This window comes from Pongo pygmaeus, chromosome 9, assembly GCF_028885625.2.
Source record: "Pongo pygmaeus isolate AG05252 chromosome 9, NHGRI_mPonPyg2-v2.0_pri, whole genome shotgun sequence".
Classification (NCBI taxonomy): Eukaryota; Metazoa; Chordata; class Mammalia; order Primates; family Hominidae; genus Pongo; species Pongo pygmaeus.
In genome coordinates, this window is record NC_072382.2 from 94,324,811 (window position 1) to 94,342,206 (window position 17,396).

The window sequence follows — 17,396 nt, forward strand, 5'->3', positions numbered from 1 at the left end:
CGTGCTGGGTAAACTAAGAATAATTTCAAACAGTCATCCACAGAGACAAGCAGCCTTACCTTAGGTCATTTTCCCATTTGTCAGCAACTAGCAACAAATGGATACTTATTAATTTATGTAATCATTCAATCTATAAATGCTTGCTGAATTTTTTCCATGTGCTGAGTCCTTTTCCCAGAGTACAAAATGAAAAAGGCATAGCCTTTGCCTTCAAGGCAAATACAGAAACAGGTGAGCTCCAAGACCAGAGAAGCAATCATGGAAGTAAAAGAGCCTATTTTCATCACCACTTTCAAATGCTGGCACTTCTGAGAAGTGCAGATGCCTTCAGTGTATCTATCTGCTGGGACAACAAATCACGTAACAGTGGATTTTTTCTGACCATTATCAGAAGGTCAAAGACACACTCCCAGATCTGTGTGCCTTGATGTATCCTCTTTTCCTCCTCCCTAGCCAGAAGAAAAGCTGTGGCTAGTTTACACTTTATATAGAAGCACCTAAGAATATAGAGAGCCCAGACTCCAGGCAGCAGCTCCAACAATGATGCCTGGTTAACTGTTCTCATGGGCTCTGCTGTGTGCACCCTGAGGATCACACTCTTGCCCTTTTAGGGTTAACATTCCAAGTTGGTCCCAAATGAGGCAGGTGGTGTTAGGAACTTTCATCAAATTGATTTTAAGCCTGATCACCTCTCCACAAGCCGTTGTACTGAGCATTAAGGCAACCCATATAGACCACAGATATCTCCTTCTCTATTCTAATTATTCGAGAGGCCAAATGCTGACTTCTGTCCACACCTTACTGGTGGGAGCTAGGCCTTGGGTCGTTCTGGGCTGTCAGTGGCATTATATGACCATGAAGCCATCAACCCTGCAAAGGTTATCCTCTATCACTGGCATTTGGTTCAGAGCAGCATGACTGACCAACAAATAATTATGCCCAGAGATAGTGAGGACTTCCTCTGAGAGCCTTTGGGAGTTGTTAATGAGAAATTAGCATGAGCTTGATGAGCCACTGCCTTCCTAAATTGATTTTGCTGAGTCATGAGGGGTGAATTTATGACTCAGCAATCAGGACCTATCCTGCCTTTCAGGAGGACTAGCCTTGGATTTGCTGCCATTTATCCTGCATTCCACAAATCCCAGGACCCTCTAGATAAAGGTGTCCACTGATACACTCCCTAACAGATTGTGGGGAGGCTTTGGGTGTTTGCATGCCATACCTTCATTGTTGCTGTTGTTGTTGTTGTTGTTGTTAAAATAAGGTGTGTTTAAAATACACAACTAACCTGAAGCTGTCCTTCCCCTCCCTCCGATCTTCTTTTCCTGACCACAAGCCTCCATAGTGACTGTCATTCAGCTTGTCAACAATGTAGTTGACACTATAGAGAATGAAGGTATTTACTTTTTTTCTTCCATAGCATTTCTTGAAATTTTGCTTCCTTGTTACTTTGGACTAGGAGTGGTTTTAATGGATTGGCCACAGAGGGGGCAATAAACAGCTGGTTTCTGATGAGATGTGGGATATTTATGGATCTGTTTTAAAATTTTGAAAAAAAAAAACCTAGTTCATAATTTGTACAAAATATGTGAGGTACGCTCTTTATAAAATCCCTTTCAAGAGACGAGCACCCATTAGTTGCAATCCAGATTAATACTAAATTTATCTTTATATTCAACATGTGTTCATTGAGCACCTATTATGAGCTGGGAATCCTTAAGGAATCATTCACAGCTGCAATATTATGGATACTTATTTCAACCAGGTAAATTTTATTAGCAGGGCCCGGCATAAACATGATTTATCTGTTTTGTTTTGCTTTGCTTTTTTCCTAAATAACAATGGGAAGAAATTAAAAAGGCTAAACTTAGTCATAGCCCATAGGCCTTTAGGAGCATGTTTTTAAAAGTCATCTCAAATGTTCTGTTTTATCCCTCTTCACATGGTTTGGACTGTCAGTTTTACTTTTCACTTTGTATTTAAACAGTGTCTGTCATGGACCAAGGACAGAACTACAACCGAGGTGACTGTGCCACAACCCTAGCATCATTTTTTGTGTGTGTGTTTTGAATTGCTGAGTTCATTCTTACCCTGTTCCTGTGCCTCTGCCCTGATCTGAATTTTGCATGTCTCAGTTGTCTCGTGCACTCAGTATTGGAGGTGAAAGCTCCACCAGCATTCCCCTCCTAGCCTCATCCTCTGTGCGTGTGTTTCACCCATTTGCCTGCCTGCCTTCCTGCCTCCTGTGGTCCACAGCACAGCTGATGGACCTCTCTGCAAGCATGTTGCCAGTCTGGCTCTGCAATAGCATGTGGCTAGGAAGAGGGGTGGGGACAGTACTCAGGGGTCCTGGAACTGTCTCCTCGGCGTGCCCTTGCTCTTCGTCTCATGGCATGGCTGAGCGTGAAGCTCTGCAGCAACCAGGCGTCAACCTGTCAGAGTTGCCATCGCCTTGTTCTCCGCAGGCCAAAGCATGGCTGGCCCCATAGGCCCTTGTAAGAAGCTTCTTAGGGTTTCTTGGATGCTAAAAATTGCATGTCAGGTCCCTTCCCTGCTCCTTTCCCAGCCAAGCGCCAACTCCAATCTAGAGGAAATTAACTGTCGTGGTTTTTCTCTTGCAGCCTATCACTGGGACACCTCTGATTGGATGCCAGGGGCCCGCCTGTCAGACATAGAGGAAGTGCCCAACTATGAGAACCAGGATGGAGGGTCTGCACACCAGGGGAGCACACGGGAGCTGGAGAGCGATTACTACCTGGGTGGTTATGACATTGACAGTGAATACCCACCCCCTCATGATGAGGAGTTCTTGAGTCAGGACCAGCTGCCTCCCCCTCTCCCGGAGGACTTCCCAGACCAATATGAGGCCCTGCCACCCTCCCAGCCTGTCTCCCTGGCCAGCACACTGAGCCCAGACTGTAGGAGAAGGCCCCAGTTTCATCCTAGCCAGTATCTCCCTCCTCACCCATTTCCCAACGAAACGGATTTGGTGGGCCCGCCTGCCAGCTGTGAATTTAGTACTTTTGCTGTGAGCATGAACCAGGGCACAGAGCCCACAGGCCCAGCAGACAGCGTGTCTCTGTCCTTGCACAATTCCAGAGGCACCTCATCCTCGGATGTGTCAGCCAACTGCGGCTTTGACGATTCCGAAGTAGCCATGAGTGACTACGAGAGTGTGGGAGAGCTCAGCCTCGCCAGCCTTCACATTCCCTTTGTGGAGACTCAACACCAGACTCAAGTGTAGACATCACATCTTCAGTATTTCACCCTGTTTGTTACAGAAAAGTGGAAGCAGATTGGCTGGGCTTCTGTCCCAGTGGAGCATTGTCTGTGGAATGAGAAGGGAATACGTTATTTTTCCACTAGAAACTTCTTCACAAGTCATACTGTCCCAACAAGCAAGCTTGATTCCAGTTGGGTGAAAATGAAAGGCTCAGAAATTGTTTTTGAGAGGTGACTGGTAATCCTTGATGTAGGTACCTAGGTTCACAGCTAAAAATGCAAAGAGGGAAAAATTATTTCACCCACTAAGTTATACAGCCAGTCTTGTATGACTTTGTGCAGTATTGTGCCCTGGAAAGTGTTACAGCATCAGTCCTGCAGTATTAAAAACTGGCAACAATCAAAGAGGCATTGTTGCATGTAATTTTGAGCCAATGAAATGAAAATAGTAGTAATGATTGTTGGAAAAGGTAGTCTCTTAGGCGAAAGAAAAGAGAAACAAATATTATTAAACAAACCAGAAAATGGGCTGAAGCCTTTTAAATCAACTCTATTTTTCTGATAAGCTGCCAAATTTTCAGCTATAAAATTAGGTTTGAATAACATGTTTAGTATGCTCAGTTATTTCTGTTTGTTTGTGTTAAGCATCCAATCTAATATAGTTGGGTTTTATGATCTTCGAGAAAGATATCAATGAAGAGCAACATGAGGCTTTTTGGGTTCCATTTGGTGGGTGGGGGAGGAAGTTAAAGTTGTTTGAACATTAGAAAGAATGTGATTATCTGGTTGGTTTTGTGTTTTCTGGTAAATATTCCAGTCGGTAAATCTAACATTGCTACAGAAGTTGGCTTTGTTCATATAGCTTCTCTACAATTAGATATTTTTAGAAGTTTAAGCAAAACTCACAAATTCAGGGTGAAAAAAAGAAAAAACGATACCTTCAAAGTTTGCAGCCTAGATAATCACAATTCTTGATAATGCAGAGGAAAGGTGTCTGTTATTCTAAATCGGTAGTGTCACCATTATAAATACAATGATGTTAAGAAAAGAGGAAAGTAGACTAGTTATTGTGTATAAATTATAATAGTGTGTGTGTGTCTGGGCCTATGTACAAATATGTGCTTGCACTCAGTAAGGCTGCTCTTGAGGAAAGCTAATGTGAAGGTTTTGGGAAATGGACCATGTTGAAAATTCTGCTGGCGAGCATGGCATACCTTTCAATTTCTCTGATCTTTATGGTGTTAGAGAAACATCAAATGCCATATTTTACTCTGGTTCAGTTAACTTTATTTTGGTACTGCCAATAAAGCAAAATTGTGCTTTTTTTTTTTCTCAAGACAGAGTCTTGCTCTGTCACCCAGGCTAGAGTGCAATGGCGTGATCTCGGCTCACTGCAATCTCCACCTCCTCGGTTCAAGCGATTCTCCTGCCTCAGCCTCCCAAGTTGCTGGGGTTACAGGTGTGTGCCACCACGCCTGGCTAATTTTTTGTATTTTTAGTAGAGATGGGGTTTCACCGTGTTGGCCAGGCTGGTCTCAAACTCCTGACCTCGTAATCCACCTGCCGTGGCCTCCCAAAGTGCTGGGATTACAGGCATGAGCCACCACACCCAGCCCAAAACTGTGCTTTTTAAAAACAGTATTTTGTTGTAATTTTCCAGAACTTACCTCTGTTTTAAAAATGTGTAATGTTTGATTACACCCTGGGATTCCCTTCTCATCTGTGGGCTTTGGCCATGATTTCCAAAATTAACAGGAGAATCATTCCACTGGAAATATAACAATCCAGTCCTCAAAACTTAAAGTTGACAAGTTGAGTGACTTTCCTTTTTTGCTTCAATCAGATTACGGCCGCCTGTGCAGTGGCCATGGTAAATATATGCATATTTGCACTATCTGCTTAATGAGCAAATCTGTGTCCACAGTTTCTGATGACATATGGCATTGGTGTGTAAATTGTACTGTCCCTAGTCTGTGCATTATTCACTCAGACATATTTTTAGTTATTTCGATTGTGTGTAATCCACTTACTTCTTTTTTATGAGTCAGTGTTTCTGAATGTTTATGCAAAAAAAAAAAAATCCCTTTTCATTCCCAAACTTTCTAAGTAAGTGGATACACTTCACAAGTTTTTCAGCCTTTCTCTTCCTGTCTCTTGGTCAGACCTACTCATGGAGGTATTATCCACACTGTGGTCTTGAAATAAACGAATTTCACTAAGGCTGCTTTCAAGAATAAAGTCTTTGGTATTTTTCTTATGTAAGAAGCACATTTGCAAGAATCATGAAAAAAATGACAAACTAATGGCCTAGAATAGAGTCACTGCTACACTTTAAGTAATGCAATGACATAAAAACCATCAAAGTAAAACCATTTCATTTCTTACCCCCAGGAAATATTAGAATGAGATTAATGCCGTTGAGTCACTACTGCTTACACAGCATCTCTTCGAGGGAGAATGCCTGACTGACACAGTAATGAAAGAATAAATAGATCCTAATGCAGTCATGAAGCCACTGAAGAAAATTGTGCCCACCCTTTGCTGTGACCTATATAAAATATCTCTTTCTTTGGGATATCTTCCCCTGATTTTCTGCAGAATAGCTCTGCAGCTAAATATATATCAGGCAAGCACGTATTGTGTTTTGATTCATTATCTTTAAACACATGATATCTCTTCACTTTTTGGAAAGTTAGATTTCCCTGTAGATTATGAAATGCTTTGCAGTCAGGCCAAGATGCTACTAGGTGGGGATGATCACTGATTCAAAAAAGCTGGAAGAATCCTATTTGCTAGTCCAAACTCCTTATTTTATCAAAGAGGAAACATACCCAGAGAGGGAAAGAGACTTGCCCAAGCCCACAGAGGAAGTTAATTCGCTTAACAAGGAGTAGAACCCATCCATCTGGCCAATATTGTTTTTACATCATATTGTTCACCCCTACACTGCCTTGAGCATGGGAGTCACCTGGTTCTGATGGACCCTCTGACTTCCACCATTCCTTCCTTGGAATATGCTATAAAAGAAAATTCATGGAGAATATTTTTCCGGAAGCCTCATGATCTTATATTTCTTTGCAGTCCCCCTAGGGAGAGGGGTTATAGAATTCATACATTTCTGTAGACCCTCATCGAAATGCTGCTTTTGCCAAATGAATGTTTGTATAATAGGGATGAAATGATAATTACAGAGTTCAGCTCAGACCAGTCATCAGTTGTAGTGAAACTTTGATTATACTGTTACCTACTGGTTGCATTTTTGGTTTTGGTTTTGCATTTTTTTCTTCCCACTAACACTGGCTACTCTTTGTCCTACCCCCTCCACCATGATGAACCATGTGGAAACTATTTAAATCAATTAATGTCTTTCTCATTTTTTGAACATGTATGTGCCACCTCCTGGAAGCCATTTCCCATAATCTGTTGTAGGCACTTTACTAGTATTGCATACATTCTGGTTAGGTTGAGAATAGCTAGACTCTTGGTGCTCCTCATATAGTAAGCAAGAACTTGGGAGTAATAAAAGGTGAATAAAGTGCATGCTTCATTTATTCCCTTTCCTCTATGAATATTTTGCTGCTGCGTTCTAGTCTATGCTAGCTTTCCATGTACCCTTGGCCTGCCTATTCATGAAATGCCATGTAAAAGACTTAGGAACATGAGTAGGTGGTCCATGCTTTGAGGTTCATCCAATTAGGGAATCAATGTGAAAGCCTGGAAAGGGAACTAGTTTCTGGGATTTGCCTGGAACTTCCCTTGGAAATTACTAGCACATTCTGGAAAAAAGCAAGTTGAACATATCTACCATCAGTCCTCTCCTACTTACTTCCCACCCCACCCTACCCACTACCCCCACTGATGCTATGTTTGCATTATCAAAGTCAGGGGAATTGAGAAAAGAGATTATCAAAATTAATTATTAAAGATCCAGAAAACAGTTTTATGTGAAGTAATTCAGGAAGATCTAGTGTTCATTTTGCATGGATTGTCCACATAATTGGCTCTTCACTCCACTGCCTTCCCAGTGCACAGGTATTGCTAAAGTAGTTAGGCTTTAATGTTTTATGTTTTGAGTTTCAAACCATGGGAAATGGAGATTTGAAGAGGCATTTATTCCATGTCATCATTTTGTGTGCTCTGTGAGAAGGTGGTTATATGTTTTTGCTGGTTTGTGTCCCACAGTGTTCAACTGCACATTATTCTGATGAAAATCCACAATGTCTTTGAGCTTCTGGTTGTGTAATGCTGGGGTTTAAAGTCACCATTTGTGGGTTTGGCATCAGTTAATATTTAGCCAGCTGGCTAAAAGATAGGAAAAGAATATGATATTTCTTTCCTTATGTAATAATGAAAAGCAATAATTACAAGTAGGTAATAATACACAAAGGCCATAATTAGTCTCTTCTAGTGTTTAGAATGCACTTGAGAATCGTAGTCATTTGGAGCGTGTTTGGACCGATTAGTATGTACTGTAGCACCCTTCTGGCAAACAAATACCCGAATTGCTACTATTTAACAATCTTATGAGCCCACACTACTGCATTTTGGGAGTGGCAAATGTGTTTGGAAATGGAAGCAGTTCTTTTTAAGCACTGTATCAGAGAGATTGTCTTGTACATTTGCCTGTTGCAAACAGGCTGGTTTGTAAAAGATGTATGTTTTGGTGTTTGAAATGTTTATAAAATTGTATATAAATGGTTTCAATTTTCCAGGCTTTTGTAGATACTATATTTGATGCCTATCAGGATGCTTTAATTTGGGGGGTCGAATATAATTGTAAGTCATCCATGGTGTTGGTCTGCAAACTTTTGAGGTAACTCCACACACACACACACACACACACACACACACACACAAGGATTTTAGATTTGAAAATGATGTATTTTACTCATTTCAAAATGTACTGTAACCTTTCTTTGGTTCTTACTGTTTTCATTTAACTTTCTCTGTTTTCAAGAAAAATGTTTTTATTGACATTTGTAAAAAAGAATGTGTTTTGCCCAGTTATTAAGTATTTTATTTTTATGCAATTTCAGAGTCACAATGAGGTATGTCATTTCTTCATATACATACACACTCACCTCAACTTGCACACACATCACACACCAAACCTTATGCAAAGGGGAAAGCTAACACTTAGAGTGGATTTTGTCCCTTAAGGAAATGGATTGTTCCTGCATATATTGCTGGTGGCAGTATTCAGTCTTGTGTTCTTTTTCTAAACAAAAAGAAAAGAAAAGAAAAAAACAAAAGCAAACAAAAAAAAGACAGCCAAAAAAAAGAAACAACAACAAAGAAAAACACAACAGTGTACAGGTTTGTAACTGCCAAAATTTGATGGTTAAAACAAGTTTTCAAGTAAAAAGAAAAAAATGAAACTAGCAATTGTGTTGACTCTTTTTAAGTGTTTCCTTTTCTTTGTCTTTAGTTCATTGCTCGCATGGTATTTAGGAGGGCATATTCCACAGGGCATGGTAGAAAGACATGGTACAGAGCAAAGCTCTTTAGCCCTAGTCTACCCCTCAAAGAGAAGGGTCTCTGGTCTGAAAGGGATGTTTTAGTTTTGTTGTGTTAGTGTGGCTTCCCCGATCCCCCAAGACTTTTTACCTCCAGAAAAACTTCTATCTGTCCTGATACACATGTTGAAATCTTATATAACTTCTTACTGAGCACACGCCTTGTGAGATTTTTCCCTAGTGGGAAAATTGAAAAGAGTGCTGGAGGCTTGAAGAAGTAAAGATCATCGAGTCGTACATCTGTGGAAATCTAAGCACATCCCCACCTCTTCCAGACAGCAGCTCCAGCACTCCTCTCCCTCAAAAAAAAAAAAAAAAAAAAAAGGTTTTTTCCAAAAGTTTTCCAAAAGTTTGGGGCACAATTGAGCTTTCCTCCAAAAAGCTCCAGAAAATGTTCCATATGGAGTGAAGTTCTGTTAAAATATACACAGAAGAGGTTAGAGACAGGGAGTAGGGCTCAAATTGATACAGCTGACCTTGAACAAGGCAGATTTGAACTGCACGTGGACACTTAAATGCAGATTTTCTTCTGCCTCTGCCCCCCCCGAGACAGCAAGACCATCCACTCCTTTTCCTCCTCCTCTTCTGTGTACTCAATGTGAAGACGATGATGAAGAACTTTATAGTGATCAACTTCCACTGAATGAATAGTAAATATGTTTTCTCTTCCTTATGATTTTCTTAATAACATTTTCTTTTCTCTGGCTTACTTCATTGTAAGAATATGGAAAATAATACATGTAGCATACAAAATATGTGTTAATCGACTGTTTATGGTACTGGTCAGGCTTCTAATCAACAGTGGGCTATCAGTAGTTAAGTTTTGGAGTCAAAAGTTATGCATGGGTTTTTACCATGAGTGGGTTGGCACCCCTAACACCCATGCTGTGCAAGAGTTAATTGTAATTTGCAGAAGTGACATCACAAGGAGTTAGCGTGGGACCAGGAAGAACTCCAGAAAGGGAGGAATGCTCTCTGCCTTGCCTCTGCAGTCTGCGCACAAGCAAGGAAAGGCCCCTCCATGGACCTCGCTGGCCGCCACAGTGTGTCCCTACCTGTGCCAGCAGCAGAGCTCCACCTGCCCCACCCAACCAGGATCCTAGAACTGTGTGGCCACTCCCTGGGGAATGGCCCCTAGCTACATATTTACCTACTCTTTGCTTGAAATCTATGTTGATTTCCAGAGCTCATCTTTGGCAGTACTCACCGCACTGCAGTTCTCTGGATGCTTGTCTGTTCCACCAGATAAATGTTTCACAAACATCTGAAACAGGAAGAGCACCAATTTGTTGCCTCTGCCAATTTCCATTGTATAAATACTCCGATCGTGGCTGATTTCAGGCTACCAAAGTAATAGGAACTAGTTCACAAAATTCCTGACAGTCTAACAGTCAGCTCTCACAAGCCTGTGTGAGCCAACTCCAGCACACCCAGGCGCCCCCATACTCTAGTAGCCGTTTGAGATGGAGTCATGTCTTTTCTTTTTATCCCAGATTCCCAGTACCTATGTGGTCTTTGTTTTTAATTGAAAAACTAATCAGTGATGTCTCCAGATAAATTTCCTTGTCCTCTTAAAACCTACCTAATTTTAGTAAATTTGGCAACTTCAGTGAGAAGGATTTAGAGGGGCAAGTGTTGAAAATGCTGGAAGTCTCCTGCCTTTCAACCTCACACCACAGTGATGTGTTCATAAATTAAGCATCAGGAAAATATTGATGTCTATGTCTTTCATGTGGCCATCTTAGCAGAAAGAGAATTCTCGTAAATCTCCATCCATGCCTCAGAAATGATAGAGCAATTCAGAGGTGTCAATTAAGAAATAGCATTGATTGGCTGGGTGCAGTGGCTCATGCCTGTAATCCCAACACTTTCAGAGGCCAAGGCAGGAGGATCACTTGAGGCCAGGAGTTAAATCAGACAGAGCAACACAGCAAGACCCTGTGTCTGCAAAATCTTTAAAAAAAATTAGCCAGGTATGGTAGCATATGCTTGTAGTCTTAGCTACTCAGAAGGCTGAGGTGGGAGGATTGCTTGAGCACAGGAATTCAAGGCTGCAGTTAGCCATGTTTATGCCACTGCATTCTAGCCTGGTTGACAGAGCAAGACCCTGTCTTAAAAAAAAAAAAATTAAATAGTATTGATCTCTTGTGGGGAGAGGAAAAGAAAAAAACATTTTATGTCTATCTTCGTTCTCTGTTGGTTCATTAGGTTAAAAGGGCTGGCTCCTAGCTTGGAAATAATTATCTAAAGACAGGTCACTTTTTTCTTCTGTCCCTGGGTCGGGGTCCACAAGACTATTCCTAGGTTTGATGATTCACTAGGACGATTTACAAGACTCAGCACATAGTCGTACTCACAGATATGATTTAGTAAAATGAAAGGAAACCAAGCAAAATCAACAAAAAGAAAGGCACATGCTATGCGAAGTCCAAGGGGAACAAGTTTCCAAGGGTTCTCTCTCAGTAGAGTCACACAGGACATGCTTAATTCACCCCCAGCAACAAGTTGTGACAACACGTGAAATGTTGCCAACCAGGGAAGCTCGTTAGAAACTCAACACCCAGGGCTGGGCACAGTGGCTCATGCCTGTAACCCCAGCACTTTAGGAGGCTGAGGCTGACAGATCACTTGAGGTCAGGAGTTCCAGACCAGCCTGGCCAACATGGCGAAACCCCATCTCTACTAAAAATACAAAAATCAGCCAGGCATGGTGGCGGTTGCCTGTAATTTCAGCTACTTGGGAGGCTGAGGCACGAGAATCACTTGAACTCAGGAGGCAGAGGTTGCAGTGAGCCAAGATGGCACCACTGCACTGCAGCCTAGGCGACAGAGTGAGACTCTGTCTCAAAAAAGAAAGAAAAAGAAAAAACCCTCAGCACTCAGGGTTTTTATTGGCAGCTGGTCACATGGCAGTCTCTGCCTGAGATGTACTAAATTTCTAGACTCCTAGAAGGAAATTAGGTGCTCAGCATGAACAATATTGTTTGCACAGTTTAGGAATAATGAACCCCTCTTGTTATTCTAGAAACGATAGGAACCCTCCTGAAGTCCAAGTTCCCAGATGCCAGTCAAAGGCCAACCTTGTAAGCAGGCCTTCCAAAGGATAGCAGTCAGGCCTGCTATGTGAACTCCTTCATGTACAGTCCTTCTGACTTGTCTACCAAATTGACACTCCTCTGTTGTCCAAACTCTTGGCAATTAACAAGCTCCATTTTCCACAATGTCTATTTTGAGAAGTTGAGGCCACGTGGCCCACATGGGGCTGCTCTTCCAATCTTCACCTGTCCTTTTCTGCTGGAGCAAAGGATCTGGCCAACACAATTCTATCAAAACTATCATGGGTGAATGCAAGCTGGTCGATAGAATGACTCTGTCGAATCAGTGAGTCAAGGGAAAATTATCATTTTTGGTGACGAGTTTTGAATAACTGGTAGTTTGGGTGTACAACAGACCAGTTTTCCAACCTACATATGCAGCTTGAAGCAGTTTGGTCTATTTCTCAAAATCCTTCCATTTTTGTCCACATTCTTTTGCTTTTAAAATTCTAATTAATTTTCAGTCAGTTATGCCTACTGTATACTGTTTGTGATAAAGAGAATTTGGAACAACGTGAACATCTAATAATAAGTGATAAATTGGAACTGGCACAAAATTAAGACAGCCTAACAAGCCAAACAGGAACAAGTGGCTTAAAAATGAAAAACTGTTAAACTTTCAAAAAAAAAAAAGTTTCCTTTAATTTTTTTGTACTGTTACTCGAGAAGTTGGCAGTCTTCAACCTGCTAGAGGGCTCTCACCGGAACCCCACCATGCTGGAGCCAAACTTCCAACTTCTAGAACTGTGAAAAATAAATTTCTTCTGTTTATAAACAACTCAGTCTATGGTACATTGTTATAGCAGCCCAAACTTATTAAAAAAATGTACAAATACACATAGGTAGATGAGAGTTAGTTATATAATATATATTTTATATTAAAATATGCAATGTTATATATATATATAAATGTGCTATATTTTATATGTTGTTCCGAAACTTGCTGTGTTTACTTAGTAGTATGTCTGGGACATCTTCATGGATCAATGCCATATCCTTTTTAATGCCTATATTTCTTACCATGTAATGGTCATTCCATAATTTATTGAATCACACTCTTATTGATAGGCTGTTTTATGTTTTGCTATTACAGATCTTCCTATGAACATCTTTGTGCAGATGTACACAAGTGTTAGGATTTTTGAAGGATAGAGTTCTGGAAGCAGAATTTTTAGGTCAAAGGGAATGTCCATTTTTAAGTCTGAGAGTTTCTCCCCATTTTTTCCTCTTATTTTGTTGTGTTTTTAATTTTTGTAAATGGAGGAAAGCCTTAATCATTTTCCCAGATAATAATCCCACCAAGTTACACTCACTAGGCAGCAACCTATATAGCTCACTCACTTCCCAAGTGTGTGGAGCTGGCCTAGTGGTCAGGAAGCCACACTGCTGCTGTAGATTCCCAAGTGATCCTGGGCTGGGGACTACCATGGCTCCTTGATGCCACCATGAGGACTGGCTCTCTGTCTCAACTTCTATGAACATTATCACCTGTGCTACTCCTCTCTGCCTGTCCAGGGACAGGTGCACAGAGGAGAGCCAGATAGCAGAACCCCTTCACTGAAGCACCAAATGCCAGGCTCTCAGGCCATGCATTTGGATAGGAAGGTCCAGGAAAGATAGATGCTATCCAGAAAAACTTAAGCAATTCTCCAGAGCCTAAATGCTGAGCTCTACTCATAACATCAGGCCATGTATGGATGGTCATAATTCTGTAACCTTGAGATTGTTTATCTCTATCATGTAGAAAAACATAAAGGAATTCTTAAAGCATGACTTTCCCTATGAGGTTCATCAGGAGCAATTGTACTACTTAGGCTGTAGCACTAAGGTCTCCACATATTTCCTCAAATTGTGGTCCACAGACGAGCAGCATTAGCCTTACTAGGAGGCTTGCTGGAAATACAGAACGCCAGACCCACCGAATCAGAATCTGCATGTCAACAGTTTCTTCAGGAGATCCGTATGCACTTTAACATCTAGGAAGCACTGCTTTAGATTTTTCACTTGGAACAGACACTGAATAGTTGTGTGAACTTGGGTGTTAATCACTCTGTTGCTCAGTTGCTGCATCTACAAGACAGGATGATTACAAGAAGACAATGATGCAACACATACAAAGAGCTTAGTACAATGTCTGACAGTAATAAGCATGTAAATGGTTACTACATGTTATTTTTCCTAATGTACATTCAGCTCCCACTGTGTAGAATGGGCTTTAATCATTTCCAGGAGTCCCATATAGCCTGGCTGCTGGAGAAACAGTTCAGTTCATAATGATTTTAAAAATTTATAAAAAAGAAAAATTCTCTGACTTAAAGCTCAGGTAATCTCTGGAGCCATAATTTCTGAGAAAATTATTTGGAGCATTATCCAACATCTTTAAATAAATGTGTTTTATGCAGATAGGAGTTCCAGGGCTTTGATGCAGTTGTGTATCTGTATTGAGGCTCGTCACCCCTCTCACCCAGTGATTTTCTGATGAAGCCAAGGCTCTGATCAATTTCAGGAGCTGCTTCTTAAGGTAGAGACTTAAGACTGTATCATTTCTGTGACCCAGAAAGAAACAGCATTTAACTAGGTCACAAGAGAATTCAGTGACAGGTGAGGGGATCTTGGTGTATGGGAAAGCTAGCAGTTTGGATGCTTGTTGTAAATGGTAGGAGATTGACTTTGAGAGGAATGGGATTTAAATGACCAAAAAGGACAGCAACTTGAAGGACAAAACTGAAATTCGGTGATAAGATTTACTGTGTAAATAATTCACCTAGCACAGAAAAGTCTTAGAAGGGGCTCTAAACACAAAGAGACTTTTACATGTCTCAGAATATAATTAATTAAGAATTCAGGATACAAGGTAATTAGAGAAACCATAACCTGGAGGCATACTGCTGAATTATTCTGATCATTTTTAACAATGAGAAAATCTAATTTTCTGGTCATGTGGTATAGATTTTAAATTTAGATGATGTGAAGAGCAATGTTCATACAGTGAAGTCAGCAAATTAAATTATTTATTTTGATTTTGACTTTCCAGCAAAAATCAGGATCAAATGATTAAATCTAAATCATGAAAATTATTGTGGAACTGAAAAATACTTGAGTGAAAAATGTACAAATTGCAATTGAATCTCATGTCTTCCTTAACATAAAGCTGCCAGTGTTGCTCCCTTTGTAATAATTGTGCACATGTGTGCGTGTGTGTGTATAATTCTATTTCACTATCTGATGTTATACACTGGGGCAACGGAAAATGAATGAACTATTTCTATATATAATGGAGGTGATGTTGAGTTACTGATGAATTACGCCAGCTTCTCCAGACAGGAAGAGGTTGTACATTTTTGTTTCTCCAATTAGTGCTCATTGAGTTAAAAATTAAAAACTAAATTCACTTTTTGATGAACCCAATATTCACAGATGTGCTCCAATCTACTGTACTTACTGAATTACCCATTTTTACATTATTTCAGGCATTGCTTATATAAATATTTCCAAGTATCTTTGTGTTGCTTTGTATTAATTAGTTGTCTAGCATGCATTTTCAAAACTAGAATGATTTTACAATATCTAACCTCATTTTGTATCTGTAAATTCCTATTTTAATTGCACTATCAAGATTTCCCAGTGCCCCACTGAGAGCTTTGGTTTCAGAGAGACCTAGATTTGACTCTCTCTGCTGTGGGTTACACTGTATTCTCCAAAAAAGACATGTTGAAGTCCCAGCCCCCAGTGTCAGTGGATGTGACCTTATTTGGAAAGATGGTCTTTGCAAATGTATTATAGTTAAAAATGAGATCATATTATATTAGGGAGTTCCCAATCCAAAATGACCATTATCATTATAAGAAGAGGGAAGGAGACATAAACACACAGATGGAGATGGGGGCAATCCCATGTGAAGATGGAGACAGAGATTGAACGGGTGTGTCTACAGGACAAGGAATACCAAAGACTCCAGACTCTAGGAGAGAAGCGCAGAACAGTTTCTCCCTCAGACCCTCCAGAAGGAACCAACCGTGCTGACATCTTGATTTTGGAATTCTAGCCTCCAGAACTGTGAAAGAATAAATTTACATTGTTTTAAAACCACCCAGTTTGTGGTATTTTGTAATGGCAGCTCTAGAAAATGAATACACCTTCTGGCCAGGTCTGAGACCTTGCAAGAGTATTTTTTTTTTTTTTTTTTTGAGACAGAGTCTCGCTCTGTCACCCAGGCTGGAGTGCAGTGGTGCTATCTCAGCTCACTGCAAGCTCTGCCTCCTGGGTTCATGCCATTCTTCTGCCTCAGCCTCCTGAGTACCTGGGACTACAGGTGCCCGCCACCAAGCCCGGCTAATTTTTTTTTGTATTTTTAGGAGAGACAGGGTTTCACCGTGTTAGCCAGGGTGGTCTCGATCTCCTGACCTTGTGATCCACCTGCCTTGGCCTCCCGAAGTGCTGGGATTACAGGCATGAGCCACCACGCCCGGCCGCAAGAATATTTTTACCTTCTCTGAATTTCTGGCTTCTTTTATTTCTTTCTCTTTTTTGTCATTGTTATTGTTGAATTTCTTTTCAGAATACTGAGTTTGACAACCAAAACTATATCTACCTTACAGAATCAGGATGGTGGTTAAATTAGATGAGGCTTATATGAGTGCTTAGCACTGTGCCTGGTACATGCTGTGCTGTGATTCTAGTTTCTCCTCAGTTCAGGAAGCCTGGAGACAAGAAACACAGCCCAATAAAGTGAGCCAGCTCGGTCAGTCCATTCTGCATTGCTATAAAGGAATACCTGACACTGGGTAATTCATAAAGAAAAGAGGTTTATTAAGACTCACAGTTCTGCAGGCTATACAGGAAGCAGGGCACCAGCATCTGCTCCTGGTGAGGGCATCAGGAATCCTACAATCATGGCAAAAGGTAAAGGAGAGTCAGTGAGTCACATGGTGAGAGAGGAAGCAAGAGGGAGACGGGGAGGAGCCAGGTTCCTTTAAACAACCAGCTCTCTTGTAAACTAACAGAGTGAGAACTCATTATTATTCCTCACAAGAAATATATTCTATTTTTTATTGTGTATATGTTAAATAATTTTCTTGAGCTTACAAAGTCATCATAACCAAGTTTTAATGATTTGGCTTCTTTATAATTGAAAGCCATGGATAAGTTTATGGAAGTTGAAGGTTTCAAGATGGAGAGCTGAGGGGAAGTGGTGGTAAGGAGAATCCTTAACCTTCTAAAACCGGCATCAAGGAGGACTTCTGTCCCTTTCCCTGGGACATCCCTGGATCATTGGCCTGTCCACTGGGGCAGGGGCTTGTGCTCAAGAATGAGAGCCTTTGGAGATGTGGATGCTGCCAAGGAGCCATGGGAGACCTTCAGGCCAGGGCCTAGCACCTTACTGGTCACAAAGAATTGGAACTTCCCAAAACTTCACACTTTGTTCAGAGGCAACTTCCTCGAATTTCTATGAGGGCTTTCTTGAAGCCGATTTTGTAGGGCCAACACCTTCTCGGGGTTCATGTTTGTTTGGGGTGGCTGAAGGAGATCATGGAGCTCTAGCCCCTTCCCCAACCAAGTCACC

General features: G+C 41.0%; 1 protein-coding gene across 8 annotated transcripts in view; it reads left to right on the forward strand.

Annotated features, from left to right (window-relative positions):
* Positions 1–8,603, forward strand: part of FAT3 (FAT atypical cadherin 3) — a 675,042-nt gene extending 666,439 nt beyond the window's left edge. For 6 of the 8 annotated variants that reach the window (XM_063671321.1, XM_063671320.1, XM_063671318.1 and 3 more), the window contains exons 26-28: positions 1,337–1,396; positions 1,988–2,023; positions 2,622–8,603. In XM_063671321.1, coding sequence (XP_063527391.1) covers positions 1,337–1,396; positions 1,988–2,023; positions 2,622–3,244 — 719 coding nt within the window. In that variant the 3' untranslated portion in view covers positions 3,245–8,603. Of the gene's footprint in view, positions 1–1,336; positions 1,397–1,987; positions 2,058–2,621 lie in introns of all 8 variants that reach the window. The other 2 variants (XM_063671324.1, XM_063671323.1) reach the window with 2 other exon arrangements.
* The last annotated feature ends 8,793 nt before the right edge of the window (positions 8,604–17,396 follow it).